The 25,043-nt window shown below is 37.5% G+C and overlaps 1 protein-coding gene across 8 annotated transcripts in view; it reads right to left on the reverse strand.

The window, feature by feature from the left end:
- Positions 1-3,592: 3,592 nt before the first annotated feature.
- The window catches only part of IQSEC1 (IQ motif and Sec7 domain ArfGEF 1), a 182,973-nt gene continuing 161,522 nt past the window's right edge, over positions 3,593-25,043 (reverse strand). For 4 of the 8 annotated variants that reach the window (XM_044451105.1, XM_044451104.1, XM_044451106.1 and 1 more), the window contains 6 exons: positions 24,831-24,956; positions 23,087-23,186; positions 18,157-18,330; positions 17,098-17,274; positions 9,193-9,242; positions 3,593-7,903 (listed from right to left, as the gene is read on the reverse strand). In XM_044451105.1, coding sequence (XP_044307040.1) covers positions 7,319-7,903; positions 9,193-9,242; positions 17,098-17,274; positions 18,157-18,330; positions 23,087-23,186; positions 24,831-24,956 — 1,212 coding nt within the window. In that variant the 3' untranslated portion in view covers positions 3,593-7,318. The remainder of the gene's footprint in view (positions 7,904-9,192; positions 9,243-17,097; positions 17,275-18,156; positions 18,331-23,086; positions 23,187-24,830; positions 24,957-25,043) is intronic. The other 4 variants (XM_044451107.1, XM_044451109.1, XR_006416684.1 and 1 more) reach the window with 3 other exon arrangements.

Raw genomic sequence — 25,043 nt, forward strand, 5'->3', positions numbered from 1 at the left:
CTTCTGCCTTCTACTTCCCATGACATGTTTGTCTTCACCAGTGAGTCTCACTTTCTCACAATTTGTCATTTTTGCTTCTAGATTTGATTTGTTCTGACACTTGTCTTTCTGTCAGTCCAAGTATTTGCAAAGCTCTTCCCCAGCACCATCTTTTGAAGACATCAATTTTCTTCCTGTCAGCTGTCTACACTGTCCAGCTTTCACACTCATGCATTGTGATTAGGAATAGTATGGCTTATCTTTGCCTGAGTCTTCAATGAATCTTCCTTACACTAAATACAATATAAAGATTTATGTGCCACTTTTTGATTTAAATGTTCCAAAGGTAGTTTACCAGAGATGATCTTGTAAGATTATTAAGGAACTAAAGAAATACAGGGAAATGTGATGTCAAAGTGTACTTTTAATTATCATATATTTATGTCATTTCTGACTATATGGGACCTGAGATTGTCCAATACACGTAATTTCATCTCCCCACAAGTCTGCTAAAAGGGGGCAAAGATGTACTGCCAGGAATGATGGAGGCAGGGTTGGCCTTTCCATGGCTGGCTCCATGGCAGTGCCACGTAGGAATTCCTATGGAACTGTAGGAATGGCTCCTCCTGTTCACCTTGCCTGTTCCTTCTGCCTTATGTATCATGCCTTCTAGATAGCAATCAGGTTCCTCCAGATGTTATTGGACAACTCCTTCAGCCCCAGCCAGCGTAACCAGTGGAGAAGGCATGTGAGAGTCACAGAGCAGCATTTGGAGGGGCACAGGTTGTTCACTCTTAGTCTACACTTAAATTTGTCTGCATGCAGTGCCTAAAGCTAGTCATAGAATACATGCATAGGTGTGCATATGCATTCATCTATCAAATCCTAGTTTTGCCAGTGTATTTTAAATATACATATTTTTTGATATACTTATATCTCACTTTTTTCCTTAAGGAATTCAAGGCAGCTTACATAATTTTCCTCCTCTCAATTTGATCCTCACAACAATCACCCTGTGAAGCAGGTTAGGCTGAAAGGCTGTGACTGACTCAAAGTTACCCAGTGAGCTCCACGGCTGAGTGATGACTAGAACATGGTCCATAGTGAATATTGACGAACATTGGCAATTTTGCATGGCAGGTATGAACTGTAATCCATGTTTTAAAACAGTTTTCAAGATTAACAGTTCTTTCTTGAATTACAAGATTAGCTCAAATCTCTGGAAAGAAAAGGTGTGTATATCCATAGTTCTCCCCTTTAAAAAAAACCTGCATTGACAGAGGAGGAGAAAAAGTAAAGTAAATGTTTACAAAACCTCCCCTATTTTTGAAAAAGACTGGATTGGAGTTCAGGCTGAAATTGTTAGTCTCCAGTGGATGTTAGAGAGTTTGGGGAAAAAAGACCTATTTTCAGGAAATGAAATGTCACTGCAGCTGATGTAATTATAAGCAGACTAATATTTTCCAGATAAACAGCCAAATCAGCCTATATTATTTAACAGAATGTTCAACACTTCAAGGATTGATTTTTTCCCACAGGTATAAATAGTGCACTGCAAATGTGCACAGTGCTGAGCCCTTTTCATGTAAGCAACAAGGACTTGTTAATATAAGCCAAATAGTTGAACCATTGCAGAGATGCAGTTATCCTGGTTCTGTGAACACAACATATTTATCAGTTTCTGTAAGGCTGGAGCACTTATTTTCTGCTCTTCTTCTAAGAACCCCCTTTGCCATGGGATGTGAGAATCACTCAGAGGCTCCTTTGAAAATGGAGTCACAACATAGACCAGAAGAAAAACATTCAGCAAAGCTATCAGTCCCACTCAGGAACCATTATTCCAGCTTCTGTAATTTGTACATTCTTTCTGCCTTAAAAGCTTTCTCTTGACCTAGTGACAGGTTTCTTAGTTCTCTTGCAGCACTTACATGGTGCAGCACTTATATTGGGGATCCTTCCAATACCAGTCCAGCATCTTCTGCCATGCCTCACAGAGTAGGAAAGCAATGGTTTTTCTGCTAACAAACCCACAGCAGTTCAAATGGTGCTCCAAAAATATGGCAAGCTTATTGAGTGTTTGGCATCAACAACAAAAAAGGAGGTTTGATGACTAGATTTATTTAAGGCATTCAAAATTAACTACAATTTCTCTTGGAGGTACTATTCATTTCCTGTCAAAATAGCAGACGTGGGTCATAATTCTTTTCTCTGTTTCTTGTCTAACAACACAATAGTCTGCTGCACAGTTTATTTTAGACTTATCTTATTATAGGCAGATACAGATGTTAATGCATTTCAATTAAACTGTAAACCAAATGCTACAATATAGTATCTCATAGTAAATGTAAAGGGATATTGTGACTGAATTTATTTTTTAAATACAAGCACATAACTTCTTATAGCTTATCTAGCTAGCTCAATTTTAGCTACAGAACTAGATCATTTTCTGTTCTGAACTTGCCACTGTGCACAGCCAACAATAAAAATACTGCATTAACTTGTTTTTGTTTGGATTCATCCACCACTTCCTAAGACACATTTGTGATCTGTATAAGACTTAAAGTAGACTCAATGCCAAAAGCTTGTATATTGCTCCCCAAATACCCAAGGTAATTTCATCCCTTCCTGTTGTGTCTCCTGACACTTGCAATATATTGGCTTCCAGGAGAAAATTCTTGATCACCCTCTCTTTTTGTATTCCTGTCAGGCAATAAAAATTCTGGTATCAATTATTCCCCATTGCTGTTCATAGGATTAGCTTTGTTTCACCCTGTTTGATGCTTGCATTGGATGTGTTTTGTTATCTAAGCCAATTAGTTGGACCATATTTTTAAGCTTATAAACTATGGGTTGCATAAAACTATGACAGGTAGTTTTGGTTCTCTTCCAATGCACATTCTTTTGATAGACTTCTTTCTTGCTCTGGACATTAGAAAAGTCCAGCAAATTGTATCTGTGACATATTCTAGATGCTCTCAACAGTATACTATTCCCAGGGAGGTATTTAAGACTTCAATAGCCCTTTATTTCATTTTAAGAAAGCAAAGAGTGCTGTTATCTTCTTCTGGAAACCATATGCTATTGTCCTCTTGTATCTTAAAAACACAACTGCAGTGGTCTGTGTCCATCTCAGCAGCTTGTTCAGTCCATAGGCTGTAAACCAGTCAGATCGCATCATGTATTTCATAAAGAAATAAAGGCTGTTTTGATACCAAGTCCATATACGAGGGTGTCAATGAAAACAGATATGGATCTCAGTCTTCCACTATCTGATATGAACCAAAGGTGATACTAGCGATTTGACTGAGTGGGGTACTTGGTAATTGGGAAATATATAAACATTTCTCTGTGCTCATCATTTCTACCAAAAATAGGTCCCATGCATTCTAAGCCCTTGGCTGGGTTTTCCAGCCTAGACATACCCATGTCCATACCAAATCTGAGACTTGACCTGTACAGACCAATGCAGTACTATTTGCTGCTGTCTCTTCTTATGTTTCTTCTTAAAACAACACAAAATGAGATTTCCAAGAACTAAAGTGGCATAGTAATTTTATTCATTTAATATGAAAAATATTAGTGTTTGCAGTTTTACAAAGGATGAGAAACTGAGTGAGTTCAAAGTGATTTATTTGATATCCCACATAATCACAGTTATAGTTTTACAACGATAAGGTCTGATACTACTTACAAACAATGCATATTAAAATGAAAGCACTCCTTCCTTCTGAACAGTTACAAAATGGGTCTTGAGCCTCCCATAACAGAAGCTTCTCAAGGGCATGATGTTTCTTTAAGTCTTTTAACAGAATGCATTCAAGACCTAATTCTAATAGTTTAATACAACTCAGAGCTGGGATTAAAGTTCCTAGCAGGAGACAGGTACTGTATGCAACCTGAAAGTGACTGCAGACTTATATTAATACTAATTTACACACTATATACAATTTAGAGAATTAGCTATTCCGCTACTTGGTCCGGTTTCCACTACCCTTTCCCTCCCTCAGAACTTTATTTTATTATTGGTCATTCTTTTGCCTTTTAACTATATACACAGTTACTCTTTTTGCAGGCAAGATGTGATGGTATTTTACAACGGAAATGGCAAAATACATGCTTAATTGCAAAAACGCACAGCTTTATATGGAACAGCAAGTCAACATGTAGAGAGTCATTGTTTAAATAGCTGCTGACTGTCTTTCAGCTCATTTTAAAATCAAGAAACAAGAGGCTTCTGCTGCATGCAGTGCTGGATGGGAAAATCATTCTACAATGTTATGCCTGAAGACTTCTTTTTAGCAATACAAGACATGTACATTATATTAGGATTACTTTGTGTGTGTTTTTACATTGTTGTACAATTCATTCTTAACTTAAAAGGATTAAAACAAATACATATTTAACTGTTGTCCCAGAAAAGATATTTTCACAAGGTTTTACTCTTTCCTATAAGTTCTGTAGATTGTTGCTTTTGCCTAGCCATATTCTTCCTTGTGGGAAGGAAGACATATGGTTCCATAGTGTGTTGTTTTGCTTTTTAATCAAAAAGGATAATCTAATAAAAGTTTTCCAATAACCCTTTCCTTTAAGGTATGCCTTTTTTCCCCTCTAACAGCACATAGAAGCTAAAAATGTTTACTGTACTTTTTCCAGTCTAGGAGAAACAGACTGAGTTCTTTGGTTTAAAAGGTATTCTGGCACCACAGAGAGCTCCACTAAAGAGCAGTGAAGTCTAGAAATCTAATGCATGTAACAGTACATATTTATGGAACGTACTTAGAGGAAGAATGAGTTTTTCCAGTATTTATTGAAACATACATATGATCCCAATGCATTCACTGTACTTATATGTTTCATATGCATCTGATAAGATTCAGCATGCCTTGCTAAATGTTTATAAACCTAAAAGTTTAAATCCTTTCACGAGTTCCCTAAGATATCCAAATAGCCAGTAAAAATTCATGGGCAAAACAGATTTAAAATATTTTTAGAAATGGCAGATACTGAAACAATGTGACTGTCCAAAGCATATTTTCTGAGCTTGGTTTATACAGAACACACAATGTGCAAAATAAAGGAAAAAATGCCCACCATCTCTATCTTATCTTTTCTGGAACAACTTATAAATTAGACTCTACTATTGGTACAAAGGTCTGAAGAAAAGCCTACATATTTAAATATGTTATCACTTTACTTCAACTAATATCAACAGTAACACTGATATATTTTTTTTCAAATATACACTATGTAAAGTGTAGTCTCAACACTATTAACATTAGATGACATGCAGACAGTTCTATTATTCCTTATAAGAACAAAAATATTCAACTGCAAGGAACAGCGCCTCAGGAGGCTGAGATGAGCCCTCTTAGGTAATCTGCACTATTTCAGACAGCCTGGATGACCATCAAATGTACTTTATTACTTTCATTTCATATGAAGGTATTTATAAGAAAAAACAAAACAGAAGAAAGGTATTGGTATTGCACCCATAAGAAATAATAGACAACTTTAAACAACTGACTAAATTCTAGGTGGTGGTGTTTGTTTAGTGAAAGTTAATAAAAGTAGTCAGTTTTTAGTTTTGCTGGTAATCATAGTATGATACCTAGCATGAAGGAGAGGGAGAAAAAAAAAGAACCTGGATTGGAGACATTAGGAAAAAACAACTTCTTTTATCTCTTGTACATTCAGAAGCAACAATCATTTTTTTCTATTTTTACCCATCTCTCACTGGAACTTTTTCTTTCTCTTCTTTTAGATCACATTCACAATTCTGTTGGTGCAGTTCTGTGGTTCCTTTTGATTCATTTCTGCCAGTTAGATGTACAGTCCTTGTGATTGAGGTGGTTCAAAATGCTGAAACTACAAAGTATGCTCCATGTATGATTTTTCTTCTTTTTTTAAAAAAAGATAAGATTTAGGGATACAAAATCTCATATGGATTTGCAAATGACTCATTACAACACATAAGCAACAACAGCACGGTTGGATTTTACGAGATGTCTTGCGACTAACTGGACTATGACAGTTTAGCATAGACTCAGCCCGCTGAGTGCTGGGTAAACTAACAAATGTGATGAGAAAAATGGCAAGAAAATCCTGCTGCCAGCACATGGCTACATGGAATTACAGTTATAAAAAATCTATGCTCGATACTAAAATAAGCCTTCAGGTTTCAGATTGCTTTCACAGGGGAAAAAAGTCTGAACTGCAGTCTATTTTAATTGAGATAAACTGACAAACTTATGGTAAAGAGGCAATGTGGCTGAAAGGATGAATGTTTCTTATTTTAAGGTCTGAGATGAATGTTTATGTAGTGTATGCAAGTACCTTCCATTTAAATGTTCGTGTGTGTTTATTAGAACATATGGATATAAAAGAAATGTGGATTGTTTAATTTCACAGTTATCACAGCCTTTTAAAGTGTCTAAGAATTGAAGTAACCAAAATGCAGAGATAACCTATAATAAAGGTTGTCTCATGTTGCTACTGTATAGTTACTGCATCTTAACTAGTTTGCTTACCTGAAATAGCAGAGCAGTTATAATACTGATTAAGTATAGTATCATGTTAATAAAATAAGGATTTGTACAAAGCAATATTTGACTACAACAGCTAAATGCTATGTTACTTGGCACATTTTGCAATGATTGCTTAGAGATTTTTCCTCCCCAAGTTCAGAGAACTTTAAGGAGAACACTGACATGCCTGGAATTTGTTCTAGTTTTTGGTCTACACTTTCATACACTGTTCATCTATTGTACTGCCCTTCTATCAGTAAGTGGAGTTCCTGGTAAAGGATATATTGCTAGCTTTGTGGACTGCAAAAGTTTTGTTCTAAGCATAAATGTTAACTATACAGTATATATATATATATGTATATATTTATATATTTATATTATATAAAGTTTACTTACGTACTTTCATCAACCATATGAGGTCTACTTTTTTTGCCCATTGACAATTAAGGAGCAAGAATGCGAAACTTGGTTCTATTTCATATTTTTCCATTTATTTTGAGTAGGTTATGTTTTCATTATGCATTAAAAATTGTCATGGGGATGAAAAAAGGTAGCTTAACATTTTCAGCAAGCAGCATATTTTCAAGGCTACTGGAGAAAAAGGAGGGAGAAGGTCACCACTGAGTTCAACTGTAAGACCAGCATCGATCAGGCTAATATGAATTGTTCTAATGAATCCTTAAGGCAAAGGAGCCAATTAAATTGTTTCTGGCTTGGATTTAAGAAAAAAATCCAGTTTTATAGGCTGCCTCTGTTTCCTGTAAGTGCCTTACATCTATGCCTGCAGCTACAATTACTGGCAGGGTGTTCTCATTCTAGACTATTGTGCTGATGCCACTATGTTTGGACTTAGTGCTGGCTGAAGTGGGTGGGGGCACCGGCTGTCCATGGTGATGTGGAGCATGAGGAGCATGCGCCGGATGAGGGGGGGGCAACGGAGGGTGGGGAGCATGGGAATGCTGTGAATGGGAATGTGGCAGGTAAGAGTGCTGGGAATGAGCTACATGCTGGGAATGTGGCACGTGGTGGTACTGATGCGGATGCTGGATGTGTTGGGGTGGGTGATAGTGGTGGTGGTGATGGTAAGGAGGTGGATTCTGCATGTGGCAGTACTGGGAATGGTGGGTATGCACTTGTGCCTGGGTCTGCCCCTCAGCCGGCCCCGTGTGGTGCATGACGGGAGGATGCTGAGAGTGCTGCTGATGCGAAATTATGGGGGGGTGCTGAGGCTGCTGTGATGGGCCAGATGCCAGGTGGCCTTGGGAAGGCTTTCCCCTTTTACTACCAAATAAGGACCCTAGTAGTGAGGAAGAATTAGGCATAGTCTGGTGAGGGCGAGATGGACACTCTCGGGTTGATGTAGCTCTTCGGCGCATATGAGGACTGCTAATGATGGACCCCTAAAAAGAAATTAATAGAAAATAAAAATTAAAAAAATCTTAAAATATGTGTAAAAGAAAAAAATTCACAGTGACCACCATGTCTTCCTTAAAAGCTCATATGGATAAACTACTGTAGGAACTACAGGAAAACTTCTGCCAATTTGTTTCTTCAAGTGGTGCAGTTAAATATGACCCATTTATAAATTTTTTAAAAAAATTATTAAGCAATAAAAAGTAATCACTAAACAGTGATATCAAACTTTTAATTCTGTGTTATACTATTTGTCTTATTAAAAGATTATAGTTATGTGGTTTATTTCCCCCCCTTAAGGACAAATATATATATATATACACACACATTTACATTTAATTAAACTGAAGTAATTAGCACACTATGACTAATCAGGTTTCATGCATAATTTTTTCTCTAACATTAAACCTAAAATAGCCTGTTTCTATTTTGAATTGTAGAAAAGAAGTGTTCTGTCCGTAATAGATTGTATCCTCTTTCAGTAGGTGTTGTGCATTATATGCATCACCTGACCTATGGCCCAGTAATTCTTACTGTTTAGCTTTTACCTATCTATTTAATCTATGGACACTTTTACTTTCTTGACAGACAACTAAGGGAAGACAGCAATGGTGAGGCATCATCGTGTCCTACATGTAGACTGTAGTCTGTTTAATTTGAACTCACATACCAATCACACACACACACACGGACAACTCTGCAGGCTGAATTCAAAGACATGAACAGTATATAAATGGTTTGAAGATGAATGAAATCTCATGAAATCCACATTGAATTCATCCGTCTTATTTGTTTTCACTTCCCATGCCCTATCTACGCAATTCCATGGTGTCATGACTGCATACATTTCACAATTTAACTAGAAAATAAGCAATGTGAATGGCTGAGCATGAAGTCAATAGTTAGGTTAAATATCAAACAGCACGACAGCGTACTGTGTAACAAAGAACCCTTGGGCCTTTAAGCAAGGACCAGACTGAAATGGTGGCAAAAGAGCACATTGTATTCATTTAACCATGCTTGCAGGAACAGAAGGGGACAAGGTTAGCTGAAATTAAAAAAAAAAATGGTGCTTGATCTAAAACAAGCCAGAGATAGTGTTGTGGTTCTTGCTGTTCAAAAAAAAAATGCTAAAAATACAAAGTGAGTAGCCTTGGCATGCATTTAATTTGAGCAGGCAGGTTGTATGTTAGAAGAAAAAGAGCAAAAATGTATATAAAAGAAAGGTTTGAAATGCACATCACATCCAGCTAGACATCAGTAACTTCCTACTTACTTCCATATTGCTGTCTAGCGATCCTGCACTGCTGCGACGCCCACGCTTGCCTGCCCAGGACATGCAATACCACAGATTAGAGACTGAGACAAGGTCTGGGTGATCAATAGCCCCCTTCCCTGATGCATTGCAGATCCACCAGGGGGGTCTGGATATTAATTCTGCACGATGTGATAGCACAGGAACAATAATGGTAGCAGTTAAACGCTTAAAGCGCGATGCTATGAATCAGAAGCAAATCCCAGTATATGCAGCGGGCCTTACTTTCAATAGGTGTACTCCGGACTCCAGCCATAGGTTTCACATACCACTAAAGTCAATAGGGAAATTCCATTTATTTTGCTGATGTTGGATCCAGGCTTAATTCATACTTCGAGTAGACACACTGGCATCAACGAGACTTAAGTTAATATTTATTAAATCTACACTCCTTTGCTTGCAATAGGTCTAGACCAAGTATGACTAAGTAAACCATGGTCCGACTCATAGTTTAGAATGGAACCATCAAATATAAAGCTAAGAGTTTCTTTACATGTCTGTCTTAAATTGTAGTCTGGACGGGAGATACTCATGTTTAGATATCCCTAATGTATATACTATGCATTACTATGCAATATGTATTTACACATTATGGGACAGGATTTTACATCCTATATTTAAATAGGATTTAAACATTAAACTCATTACAGGACTGGGGTTTTTTAAAATTATAATTATATATTTCTCAAATAATATTTTAAAATATTTTAAGCACACTTACAGTCCCAAAAGTATGGGATGAACCTTCTGTACTTTTTCAAAGGTACAATAGTGGATTTCATATAACTTTTTAATGATAAGGAAAGCTAAACTTAATTTTAAAAAGAAAATTTAAATAAATGACATGCTATGGTGAGATTTTGTTTAACTGTGCAGTGCTTAGGCATTTATATATATATATATTTCCAGAAATGTATTCTTTTGGCCTATTTTTCAAAAAGGCAGGAGGCCAAATCCTAGGTGTAGGCCCCTATAACGATAGTTCATATATACAAATAACTCATTTGAACATGAAAACAACAACATGAGTGGCCAAATGTGGAAGAAAGTACTCTAGTTTACAAAGCTGGTTCCTTGGATGTTTATTTTGATAACTTTATAATATAAAATGAGAAAACAGAAAATTAATGTCTTTATTTAATTCTGTACTGAGCAAGGATAAAGGTTTCCTGTCTTACTGGCAACCAAGATGCTACACAATGGTCCAAACATGGTAAAGAAGAATCTCAAGAGAAACTGTGAAGAACATGTGGTCCTCCAGATGTTTCTGAACTTCACTTGCCATTAGTATGGTATATTACAAAGGGAAGAGTGCCACCAGGCTTCCCATACCTGCTTTGTATTACATGAATCACAACCTTAACAAGAGTTTGAAGATCAAAACTGTTTCTGAATGAAGACGGAATGTATTCTGTGCCATCGGGAAAAGTACAAGTAGTGGTGCTGTGCTAGAGGAACAATTTGCACAAGCAGCATCTGATGCCGGCCGGGGGGGGGGGGTCAGTATCATAATTAGAACCCTAACCCAAGCTGCCCCCACTAGGTGCTTTGTGGGACAAATGTCACTCTCCCACTGACATCAACACCTCTTTCATCACAGAAAAGAGACTTGGAAGAACAACTGCTGCTCCCCCTCCTCACCAAATGCCTAGCTTCACACGGTGCATGTTGTGTATGTTGCACAAAGCAACTTTGGGGCACTGGGACGAGCAGCCGTTGCTAACACTTATGTGAGACTGGTGGTAACAGTGGGGACTCCTCCAGGGCGCAGACCTTCTTCAGGCCAGAATAATGAGCTGTGAAGGTAGTGTGCAAGCAGAATCAATTGGATTGGATGCTTGTAGAAGAATAAAATCAGGGTTTCTGCAAATAGGAGGAGGTGTGTGTGAGGAAAATGACACAACTGATGTGACCTACTGTTCTTCAAAGTTACAGTACTTCTTATTTCTCATGTACTTCCCTTAATGTCCCATCATTATGTTTATATCTGTAAAACAAAGCAGCTCTGTGTCAACATCTTTCTATTTTGTACAGGACCTGAGCACTTGCAAGAGCTACAGTGTTTTGTGAAAATGATTTTTCACACTATACTTAATGGCTGTCATAAAACATTCCATACCACACTGAACATTGTTTCATACAGCAAGAAGGTGGTTGTACTTCTCAGGCTCCACATTTAAAGTCCCTCATGAGATGCACGTACAAAACATTTCCTATTCCTGAACCAGCTTATAGGAGAATGACCATTCTTTCTCAGACCAGACCGGATCTCACAGGAAAGCAGATCGCACTAGGCTGAGTAACTTCTACTAGAGTTGGTTCAAAAGCCAGAACAGTTGCCAGGTGCTTCAGAATAGCCCAAAGGAAACTAAGAAAATTGCTCAGGAGTAAATTATTGGGACTTGGGAGCAGGAGGAGGAGATGTTTGGGGGATCCATCTGAATAAACTCTGTTGGGGAGTCTAAATGTTTGGGGAGTCTGAATAAACTCTGAAGCAGGTCTAAAAAGAAGCATCTGCTACTACAGGGTAATTCCCAAAGTGGATTTGGGCATGCTAACCTTGAGGAAGAAGAGCCTGACAAGCACAGGAGTGTCAGGGCTTCTAGGCATCTTGGCATTCCCTTCTAGGAGAAGGGACATTCTCTCACAAATTGATCATTTGCTCTTCAGGTACTGTGTCGCATGTTCACAGTCCAGTCACATTCTTAACTTCCTCTTGCATAAATTTGGCCCTATCTTTCATACTCTGTTTCTAGTAATAGGGAATGATGGGGCCAACCCCATTTCCACATTGAAGAACACAGGTGCCAGGCCACCTCCTGTGAGTTTCCAGTGACTTCATATGATGGAGCCAAGACACTGATTCATAGTTAGTCTAGGAAAAAATGAATAATTATGAACCTAACTGTGGAGGGTAGAAAGGAAGGACGGACGGACAGACACAAGTTTACCATTAGGACCTGAGGCTATGTGCACTTGGCAGTAGTCAGTCCCTAAATATAGGCATCTGATGGAGATAAAAGATTTTTAGCATTTTCGCCTTCAGGAAGAAAGTGCTACCTTCTTCAACAACCCTGTACAGATGTGAACTGAGCCACATAATTTTTCTTGTGCTTGTTTTCATTCTAATAAATTTGGTGGTTGCTATTATTGTTCCTATAAGCTAACCAAAAATGTTAAAGGATAATACAATGCTCCTATTTGCAATAGTTAAGGAAAGTAGTGAAAAAAAGTCAATGTGTAGTACAGAAGGTCTAACTTAAAGGAATAAGGGCAAACCTATTCCTCATTTTAAATAAGGCTGCAATAGATGCCATAATAGCAAACAATTATGTATAGAGAGATGTTTAAAATCCAAAACAATACTTTGAACAGTAAGACCTTCATATGATGGCTAGCAAGTGCTACACTCTAAAGAGTCATTTAAATTATCAATTTAAAGGATAATGATCAATGAATATTTTATGGACATGGGAAACAGTATTCATTTTAGCATAATACTTTGGGTACTGTTAGGCTTGTCACGTTCCAATTTTTAGAGAAAGGAGAAAGAGAGAGAGAACACGTATGTAAATAACTACCCACATACATTATGAAACTGAAACAGAGAAAGAAATAAGTTCACAGAAGCAAATGATGCTAGGTAGTCAGAGACTGAAAGAAACATCAGAATTAAGATTATTTGTGGGGAAGGAACAGTGAAAAACTGGGTCTGTTAAGCTTGCTCTCTTACTTTAACATGCACTTTCAGACTTTTACACTCCTTGTTCATCTTTACTGTTAAGATAAATGTGGGGCCCTGCAACAATAATGCTGCAGTTCAGTATACCTCTATCCATGGTACCTGCCATTCCATTCCATTCTATTTGCTATCCTCCAATTTTCATCCTCAGTGGTTCACCAACATCCTGTGCTAAGAGTTTCTACTCTATATGTATCATCTCTTTTTTTCCAGCCATTATATTCCATCCTGACTATTTCCTCCACTGGTCTTACTGTTACTAGCACTCCTGAACAAAATAATGTATGTAAAACATACTACACCTGTATATAATTATATCTTTATCTTTTATAGACTGTATTTTATTGTTCTTATGTTGCTGTGGGCAAGCTGGTAATTCCCAGGATGATCAGAAAGACTATTTGTTCTTTTTGGCTGGCACAATCATGAAAGTTGCAATCCTGCAGACATCTCCCTTGCTGCTTAGAAGCTTCTTAAATCCCTGTGCTTTGCTGGATTGATGTGGGCTTTCCTCCCTATCCCCCATTCTTCTGAACTGTAACTCGATGGGTATATCTGCCGACCCAGAATGGATGCTTTGGAGGGAGAGAGAAGTTGAAGGAGGCTTGGAATAAAGCACATCCTTGCCTCTCCAGTCTCTCCCTTCCCTGCCTGCTGAAGCGCTCCCTTTTCTTCCTCTTTGATGTCAATGTCCATCCCCAGAGATACAGCTAGTTCTGGAAGGAGAGAAACCATCAGCTACCTTTCCAAGGCTTGAGTGTTCTCTCTCACCCCAGAAGGGGTTTTCCAAGTCATCCTATGATTCCTGGGATGTTCAGGTAGCACCATAGCATTGTTCTCTAAGGCTTCAATCCTTTGATACTTACTTCTCTAAATTTGTAAGTAGCAAATGTGATGCCTAAAGGTATTACTATGCTCAGATTTTCAAAGTATGCACAATTCTAGCCCAACCTGAAATATCTCAAACATGCTGAAAAATGACATGTGAAGGGAGAAGGGTTATCAAGGGAGATTATTGAAGGCTGTAGTATGAAATGCAAAGAAGCAACTTGTGTAAGTCGGTTGGCCTGCCATAACATCAGTTAACTCAGGTTGGTCAAAATGAGCAAGCAACCACAATAGGCTATTTTATTATTGTTGTTATTATTAAAATCTACTTTAACAGTAGGTCCAAGAAATCTAACTTGAATATTTAGAATAATTTGTTTTTGTTCAGAACAAAAACATTCTTGGATAATTAATTTTAAAAAATTCAATACCCAAATTCTACATAAGTAAAACCAATGTTTAAAATTAGAGATTGCATCTTTCTGTAATCTCAGAAATAAAAATTAACAGTAGGCATATCACTGTTTGGAAAACATAAAGTTGTAATTTTTGAAAAGTCAAAACCTTTCAAAAACCACAATCCTAACAAATATACACTGAAGCTTGTTTATCATCCCCTTCCTGCAAGCCATAGTGAAGTAATACTATAATGCCTTTTAACTAGATCATAATCTTTCTATATTTTTAAAGAGTAAAATGAGGATATTGCTATATCCAAACACTTTGCAAACTCATTGCAGTGAGGGTTAGCTCAAAAACAACATTCTGCATCCTTGGTGTGTTCTCTCTCTCCCTCTCTCTGATTCCTATAGATATAAACACACATACTCTTAAAAAAATGTTATCACAAACCTTGCTCAGAAATGATTTCATGCACAGAATCAACTGAATTATTTATCATCACTATTATCAGCATTACCATTTATAGTTTCCAAAGTATTTATTGTCATACAAAGTATTTTGCCTCTCTGACTTGAAAGTACATGGAGTAAACTTTCTCTTGGAACCCTTTTACCCATTTGAACCCATGGAAATACCTCAGGACTGGCCCTGATTCTGCTTGGAAACAGCTAACATAATCAATGACTAATCAAGACTGCCTGTGTTGTACTAAAATGTGACTGCATGTCTGCATGTTTTTAAATTAATTGCACTGCACAAGTTCAAACAGAAACTCTCCATAATAAGCTATTAAAATATTAATTAAAAATTAAGTTTAGTTGGGTTTAACAAATACATTGCTTAAACCCTTCTCCCTGAGAACTGTTTTCAGACTATGGAAAATAACTCATTGATGGGTATACCCGTTAAAGGAATGTGTTTTTGACAGATGAAATGTTTCATGGTTATGAAGAATTCATCTCTTTATTGTAAAGAATCTCCAAATGCAACTGTCTACATGATAATATCTGAAATAAAGGAACGAAAAGCACCTAGTATGATGAAAAATGTTAACTCAGAACCATGTCAAGCTGTTAAGTCTTTTAGTGAAACTATGGTTTCTAAAAATGATTGTTGCCATTCTCAATGAAAAACAAAAAGAGTGGAACCATTCTTACATGAAACTAAATGATGATGACTGAGGCCTCATCCAAAGCCTACCTATGTGCATGTTTTTGGTAAAACTCTAAAAAGAATTCATTAAGTGAATCTTTATACAGTTGTTGTCCAATGTGAAGCACTACCTAATTCAAAGTGGCCACTGAATTGCCCCTGAAGTAGAACAGATGTATAAAGAGCTATGGTAAACAGAGGATAAATCTGTTTGCATATATTTGTAGGCATATATTTTGATAAATAGACAGATGCATATAATTACACAGATCTTGGTCAGATGTCATGGCAACATCCAGTGGCAAAGTTTGGGTCAATTAACTCACACACGTAGAGAACACATGTTACAACTGACCAGAGTTGCTTCTGTAACATCCAAATCAGGATACCTAGGGTTGTTTGTAGGTTAACCCCTGACTTATTCTTTGGTTAACACGGACCAAGTGCTCCTGTTTGGACATCATAGAAACAACCCTTGAAGGTGGCTTTCAAGAACTGTTAATGCAAACAGGAAGCTGCTCACAAGTGGCTTGGGTGTAATTTGCTACCTAGTGATTGATGGGTCGCTTAACCCATCACTTGCTGCTGTATACCACCATGACATCTGAAAGGGGCACATTCGGTGCATTTAGATAACAAACAGAATTTTGATAGGCGTTTAGTTAAATCTTCCCCTTTCCTGCTATATTAAATCTAAAACTAGTGCTACTGTGATCAGAAGATATTTGAGAACAAGCTATATTTCATTCTATACAGAGGTCAAAATAATAAAAAGCATAAAAGGTAGCCAAAATTTAAAAACTGATTTGCTTCCGGTGTATTATAATTCAGCACAGTGTGCATGGTATTAACAGGTAGATCAATACCACCAAGAAGATCCAATGATGTATCTAATATTTTGCACACATGACTGAAATATACGGTTTGATGTTTAAAATACACCAGGACACTGGTCTCTAATCATAATACTAGAGACTTTTATCTCTGCGCACAGATGTGAAATGTAGTGCTCGAGCATTAAAATGCATACATTCCAAAATCAGGTGCATTACTGCAATATGTAAAACTTCTCTCACCATCCAGATCAGTTTACATTTCAGGCCAAAAAGAGTGGTGAAATTAGTACTTTGCCAAAATGGGTTTTTCCCCCATTTTGCTGGCAACAGTAATGTACTATATAAATAAGCCACAGTTTCAGCAAGATCTAGAGTCTATGTTGTGAACAATAAAGTAGCATCAGTCACACAGTTAGGTCTGCTTTATGTTTTTCTAGATAGAATTTAGCAGGGCTTCACTCAATTTCATTCATCAATATACTAGACGGATACACATAAGCACAAAATGCACAAGAAGCAGCCAATACACAATGATCTTGGTGATCTTCTCTAATGACATTAATATAGGGAAGAAAACAATGAAAAAGGAAGCAAAACTAAACTGATTACACCTAGCATTACTTAAACACTACTGTACTATAAACTTACAATTTTCATCTGTCTTCTTTCTCCTTTAAAAGTATATATAGAAAGCTACAACAGTTTAATATTTTCAAATGGAATTTTTGAATATAGCAAAAGTGAAGAAACAGAAAACCCCTCACACTACTAAAAATAGAAATCAATACATTTCACTTTTCCAGGTTATAGCTTTAGATTTTCGTATTCATATATGCATTCTTTAGCACCCATATAGAAAACTTCATGTGATGTTTTTATCTCTCAACGAAGAAAGGCCAAGCTTACCTGCTTCAGAGAGATCTCTGAGCGAGCTGCTGAGAGCACTCCTCTTAAGCCCCTCTCCAGTGGCATAACTGTCATCAAGGCAGGCTCGGTTCAGTGTCCCATTGCCGGATTCTTTTTTCAGGCTTGAGCACTGAGACATGCTTGGCCGTACTACACCTTTCTGCTTTTCAAGTTCGGCTAAAAACAGGCAAAAGCCAGTTACATGATGAGTCATATCATTTATATTATTAGGACTTCTCATACTTTACCGACTCTTTCAAGCTGTGGAATCCTTTTAACTTGCTTGCCAATAACCTCAACAATACCAAACAGAATGGCTTTTAAAAACTGGCACCTGAGCAAATGAATAATGCTATGTTTGCAAAAGATCTAGCAAACAAGAAGTTGTGCCACAAATGCAAAGGCTCCAATTAAAGAGAGCTTTGTATAAGCGGAGGATTCCCATTCATTTAAATGCTGGGGATATGCCACATACTCAACAATGTATTTCCTTTCCCCTCCAGCATTAAAAATGCACAGAAAGTATACTGCATGCAAGATATACAACACACTCTGGTATCCATTTTGTAAGCCGCCCCGAGGCTTTTTGCGAATGGGACGGCATAGAAATGTTTTAAATAAATAAATAAAATCCAGAAGACAAAAATATCTGAAAATAGTACTGAGCAAAACTTTATATGTCAATCTTCCCTGCCCTTACTTGTTGAGTTGCCACCAAACCTTCAAAGTCGATAAAAAATAATCACAATACAATACATTATAAGTACTGATTTTTTATATCAAACAAGCAATGGCAGTATTATATAACCACATGTTCACAGCCAATTGTTGTGCTTAAAAGTGGGGTAAAGTCTGCAGGCTGAAGTGTATGCCATCGGATCAACATCCAGAGGAAAATACAATGTATAAATGTGACATAAATTCAGAACTCTTTCTTAAAATTTACTATTTAAACCACACTCCTTGAGCTAGACTTAATCATGTAAAGCTATCCTTTTCTAGATATGCCAAATACATTTGCCTAAATTAATTAATTTTTAAGTGTTCTACTATATGTACCTTTGTACTTACACTCTATTCTGTGCTTTTCCATCTCTTGGACCTCTGCGATAGATTCCCTCAGGTCATCTGTAAATTTTTTTCTGTCCTGGGGATTTGGTGCATTAAAATTTATCAGAACTTTTATATCTGCTCCTGGAACAGCTGATGTGAGCCGAATGCCATTTGGATAATCTAGGAGGTAGTAGAAGTTGAATATTTATATTAATTACATCAGGATTTTCTCCCCTCTACTTGCATCTTGAACTGTAAAAGTGATACATCTCATTAAGGGTTTCTATTTCCATAATAATGCTTCCCCCTGCCCACACCTCCTCAATGAATAGAGAACTATACTCAGAGAATATACTATATTCAGAAATCATAAATGGCTAATAACATTCTGATTGTGAAATGATGACTAGAGTACGGATTAGAATGAATCCTTACCAGCAACATTACTCTAGACAGCTGGGGCTGTCATATTTCTTCCTTTTAACTATACACATCCTCATAGAGATGATTTAGATTATTTCATGAATCCACACACACTGGTAACGTTAGCTATCCAATAAGTTATCCTCTAAAGAAGATTTAATAATTCTATATACTAAGAACTGTTTTCTAACTAAGTAATAATGAATACTATTGTCAAGGCATTTAATTGAAACCCTGTGCCTGTGGAGGAGGAAATGGCTTTTAGAAATCAGGTTGTTTGCATTTTATTCTTGAACACTAGAAGCTGAACATCTGGCACAATATTTCAAACAGCTAGCAATTCTGCCATTAAGTAAAAAGATTATAGATATTCAATGACCATAAACAGGGTCTTGAAAAAGCAGAGGCCATTTTCTGTCATACCAACCAGTTTCTGAAAACGAGCCATCATTTACACGATGAATCACAAAACATGGGCAGAGTAATCCTATGACCCCTAGACAATGTCTAGGGAGCCATAAACTTTGTATTCCCAGATCTGAGGTTGGAAGAAAGCTCTAACCTCAGTGTTGAGGGATCAGTGCTTCGATCTGCCTCTCTCATACCTTCCGCACAGAGGGCACAGAAAGAACCACACCAGTTGCATCTCCAAGAGTGACTTCAGGGAAGAGGTAAAGAGGGGTGGGGAGAGGAGACAAGGGCTGCCAGGATATAACATATCCTAGAGACACTCCAGCCTCCTTCCCTTTCCTATAATTTGGGCATCTAACTGACTTGCAGGGCAACTCGTATGTACCACTCTTCCTCCTGTGAATAATCTCCTTGCATGTTTGCCAGCCCCAGTAAGATAATGTTTGAATGGGGCTAGAAAGATGACTTATATAGAAAAGGCCTGGATCAGCTGGAACAGAACTTCATCTGGGAAACATCCCATTGAAGATTGGGGAGGGAGAAGGTTTGAGCCTGTGGAGGAAAGAACAGTTGACAGGGTGATGAAAAATGGGAAAAGAAACTCAGTGGGGAAATTGGCTGGAGGCACTGGTGTGTGGTGTAGGGCAGGATTCAGAATAAGCTGAGGTGAATGCAGACAGCTGAGGTTTGATTATAATGTTATGCCTTCAATGTATGATAAATATACCATGCTGATAGGATCAGGCAGGAGTGACTAGCAGTGTTATACTTGTATAAAGGCGCATCCAGAAGATTACACAAACGGGGCTTAAAAGTAGGTAAAATGTTCACCCAGTCTATAGTACAACAGGAAGAGTTGTGGCATCAGAGGAAGTTTGTGCCCAGAAGCTGGACCTTGTTGTGAGTGCATTGGCTGGGATGGTGGGTTGCGAATATGACCTGAGGTAAAAAACAAACCAACGAACCAACCATTTACTGTATGATCTTATACTTGCACACTCATTAAATTCAATGGGCCTTAGGTGGCTATAGGTTTGCAGCCCTTACAAGTTCATGTCAACAATATGTCCTTGGAATCCTTAGCAATGGTCATCAAGAATTTCTGAAAACCCAAATTATGTATCAGTATTCTCTTAACATAAACAATCTTTATTAATGTGATAGTTCATCTTGTCTCTAGGTGCTGGTGTCTGTCTTGCATAAGTCTCTTACACTATAAGACTAGGAGGCTTTGAAGTATTCCAAAGGATTTTGTGACTGCAGAAAAAGGTCAAATTAAGGAACTCTGAGTTACTGTGCAAGTGAATTCCTCAGACTTGAAATATCTAAATTGTAAAGAACACAACATCTAAGCAATGGGCTATGAAATAGGGGAATGAAGGAAGAATTTTTCCATAAAAAACACATTCAGATCCAAAGACATTTAAAAGATGTTTTGAAAACTTTTAAAGAATTAGATTGTGTACGGGAAAGTGAATATATTTCAACATTATTTGATTACCACCAGCCTTTTTTTAAAGTGGTTTGTTCTAGAATGTGTGAAAGTATCACACTTTTATGTACATGGTATGCATTCCTGTAAGGTCATGAAAAAAATAAAAAATGAATAGTATGCTTGATCACATATAGGAAAGATTTTAATTGTGTTACCAGGATCATGCACATATCTTCAGGTATTACTCTGAATTCCCACTGCTTTGTTTACTAAGCAGGTTCAGGGTTTTGAAAATGCAAAAACAGCTACTATATAATTTGCACCAGCTCCCACTAGCACAATATAAAGGCAAAAGGACTTTTTCCTCCCTACGCATATTCTTCTGAAATTGTTTTGGTCCCCAAAGTGGGTGGCAGAGAAGTAAGAGGGAGGTACAAGGTCAACAGAAGCAGGAAAAAACTCTAAAATGACAAAATACAGAGTATTTATTGCTGTGCAAAGATGGAACAAAGCATCTTAAAAAAAGATGTGGTTGGCACACTTCACCCCACATACTGCAATAGTTTTACAGGTTCCATTTATTTCATCTCAAGGAAAATTCAGGTTTGGAAGCAAAATGTTCCATCTGAGAATAAGGTAGCTGCTTCTATTTTGTCAGGGGATCAGCTCAGGATGCATAAGTATACCTTATTGTGAATTAAAAGCAAATGACATTGAAAGCAAATACATCTGAACTGGTTGATGTAAACTGTGACCTTGAAGCATGTTGATGGCAAAGAAAAAGGCTCCTAAACAAGTCAGAAGGGCAAGTCTACTGATAAAGCCCATAGCTGAGAACAGATTGAAACATGGACTGTCCACGTGTCAGCTGAAAACAAACCTCCTCCCAAAGGTAGGTATGAGAAAACAGATTTCCTGAAGCCTTTTGATATTGGACATCTGAGGAGCATCAGGTTGGAGAACAGTGGTCAAGACTGTTTTAGCCCAATAGGTGGGATGGAAGACGATTAAAAAACCTTCTCCTCCAGCCCCTTCTGGAGCAGTTTGGCCTCAGGCTGAGCAGTTGTGGTCTAAGCAATCCAGAGGGAACCAGTTTGGAGAAGATTGCCTCTGATATAGGTAGGAGATTTCATTAGCTTGTTTTTGAAGGAAATCTATTCTGCACTGATTGTTGGCCACCATTCCGGATAGCTTTAAAGGAGGGTGGACAATTTCATGGAGAATAAACCTATCAATGACTATTAGTTCTGATGGCTATAGGCTACCTCCAGTTTCAGAAGCAATGGGCCTATGCATACCAGTTGCTGGGAAACACGGACAGGAGGTTGTTCTGGCATTCATGTCCAGTTTGTGGGTTTGCTGTAGGCAGCTGGTTGCCCACTGTGTGACCAGAATGCTAGACTAAATGGCCCTTGGTATGACCCAGTATGGGTCTTCATATAATAGCTTATAGTAGTATGCTAGATTAAGAGATGCCTTGCATCTATCCAGGACTACTTATTTCTAGCTATGTAGGTATAAAACACTGTTTTGGAGGTTGGCCTTGCAGATCCTATCAACATCTATACTAGATTAAGGTATTTTGCCAATGTTAATCACTTTACTCTGTTACTTTAAAAGAAAGAAACAAACAAGGCATTCAAAGGAAAAAGTGTCAATAATGAACTGCTTCAACTACTTTGACATTAACTCAGTGCACACACAGTTTGCATATGACAAACAGAAAAAATGTAGATAGCACAAATAACTTGGAACAATTGCCAATGGAGCTGATCAGATGGTAGCTATTTTTAACAGTGTTAAAGATTAGCATGTCAAATTCATTTCTACTGCATTAAGCAGAGGTAGGCGATCCGAAGCTTTTAACAAGCTATAATCTGCCTAGCAAAGTTTCTTCCCTGTTAAATGTTCTAGCACTACTGCTTTGTGGTGCTTGATATGCAGGCCGCTTTTGGGGGCAGGGAGGAAGTTCTTCTGGGGAAGAGATCTTCAAGGGCTATATACAGCACACTAGTCTTTCATTGTCCACTCCTGGCACAAAGGTTCGTCATTTTGAGAGACAGTTTTCAACTATAGCAGATGTATATTTCAGTATAGCAGATGTATATTTCAGTTCGTTCTGTCTTCCTTCTGTTTGTGAATGAGTTTATTTTACGGTATTATCACTTATAGAAAACAAAATTTGTCATGCAGCAGCTTGAGAGTGTGACAGTGGAGGTACAGACATACCACCCATTACAATTTCCATTTATACGTACTACTCCACTTTATCAACTTTGGCTAATCATATATGAAACATCCATGATCTGAGATAAGCTAGATCAGGGCTTTATAGGGCTCTATAGTCTTGGAGAATTGCTTTGTAGTCTTCCTGATTTTATTGTGGCTCTCTTCTTATTGTGGCTTGCATTTATTTAAAATGTTATTTTAATGAATTCTGTTACTGCCCTGATTTTGTAATGGAGGATGGTGTATAATTATTTTAAATAAGTAAATAAAAGCCTGAAGCACAAATTAGAATGGCCCTGTGTGTCAGCCCATGTCATCTGGAAACCCTCCTCCTCCATAACCACAAATTGAGTTTCAAGCATTGATTCCTCAAAATAATATTAAGAACTGATTCACAGCAATTTCTTAGCTCACTGATGGGCTAAAAATCAAACTTACACTGATTCTCAAAAAGGAGCACTTGCATTCCATAGAGGGAAAACGACTGCCGAAAACTATACGTGACTGAATTCTTCTTCTTTTGAAAGATTTTGGTGACCTAAAAATATCAATAGGAAAAACATCACAGTATGTTTTGTAGCTAGGAAAGAACTATTAGTTAGCTTTAAAATAATGTAATCCAAATACAGCTAACGTTTATACTATCATACAAATGCTAAGCATCCTAAACACAAATTATGTGCAAACCACCAGAAATGCACTATGAAATAGAAGCACTCAGCTGGTAATCAGATGGTAAATATGGTCAGTGGGTGCAACCATCTTCTTTTTACATCAGTAATACATAGTGTCATTCACAGTGGACCATTCTCTGCCCAGTGGCCACTCAGAGAGCGCCATCAGAGCATGAAGCAGAGGGAAAGTTTAAAAGACTACAACCCTCTGCTTGTTCATGTCTATCATGGCAAGCCACCATAACAATAAATAAGTGCCCCCCACCCAATTCCCAGGATGAACACCTCTACAAAAGTGAGCACATGTCGATTGTGGGACCATTACTAAAGTGCACACCATCCCCTCCCTGAAAGTCAAAATCCTGCCAAGCAGCAGTTTTTTTCTTTTTAAAAATCTGTTTATTTGTTTTCGGAAAGTACAATAGAAGGAAAAAAGAAGTATGTGGGGGGTGGGGTTGGAGAGAAGCCAAGGATCATTCCAAAGATTTACAAGCAACTCCTTCTTTAAGAACATTTACAAGAAACAAAAGTCCCTATCAACCACTCTCCCATCCAATTCTCAATCATAAATTTATTTAGTCTATAAAATCAGTTATAGATCATAACATTGCTTTGGTAAAAAATAGCAGTAATCACAAGTATTTGTAAAAATTATATTTTCTTTATCCATTATTTAAACTGTTCAAAGTAAACCTTCCATCTTTGAATAAATTCTTTAAACTGGTCTTCTGCTGACATTGTTAGCTTTGCCATTGTTGCGTACTCTGATAGCTTGTTTTTCCAATCTTCAATAGCTAGGCAGTCTTCAGCTTTTCATTTTGAGGCAATTATCACTCTTGCTGCTGTTATCATGAATATAATTCTGACAAAACCTTTGGACAATACTCAGTAATATATTTTGGCATTCATTGGAAAGCCAGTTCTGAGTATTTTCTGCATCTCAGAGTGTATCCGTTTCCAGAATTTTTTGGTTCTGTCACATGTTCACCACATATGATAGAAGGCCCCATCTATCTTTTTGCATTTCCAACATTTTCTATTATAATTCTTGTCCATTTTCTACATATTTTTCAGGGTAATGTACCACCAGAAATACATCTTATACCAATTTTCTCTTAGTGCTTGGCTTGAGGTAAATTTTATGTCCTTTGTCCATATGATTTCCCACTGGCAGGTTGATATTTGGCCAAGCAGCACTTTTAAAGGGAATGACTGAACCTAGTCCACAAAAATGCTGACTGTCAGGATTTCAGGTTTTTTTTTTTAAGCTTCTGTGTCTAATCATTCTAGATCAGACACAGAGACTTTGCGCACAGCTGTACAATGTACAGCAGCTCCCTCGTAGCCATATGTATACAGAAATCTACTTCTGCATATACAGTACTCAAGCTGACCAGATTTAAGGAACTTTTCTACTTAGTGTGAGTATATTTAAAGAGGCCTTTTTCCTTAGCAGAGCTTCTCCATTAATACAATGTGCTATAAAAATACATCTGTCAGATACATACCACAAGAAGATCATTAAATAAAAATATTTCTCGCTGGTGTAAGCCAAGCTTCTGAGGTTTATTTGGATCTGGAACTTCAAAGAGTCTACAGTAGCAAACAAGTCTTCGATGTGGAAGAGACAGAACCTGTGGGACAGAGATAAAGCACAGTGCTGAGTCAGGTTGATAAAGCAGTTCTGTACTGTCTAGCTAAGTCTTTTTATATTGAAGGAA

The sequence above is a fragment of the Varanus komodoensis genome, unplaced genomic scaffold, assembly GCF_004798865.1.
Source record: "Varanus komodoensis strain SLA01 unplaced genomic scaffold, ASM479886v1 scaffold6_2, whole genome shotgun sequence".
NCBI lineage: Eukaryota > Metazoa > Chordata > Lepidosauria > Squamata > Varanidae > Varanus > Varanus komodoensis.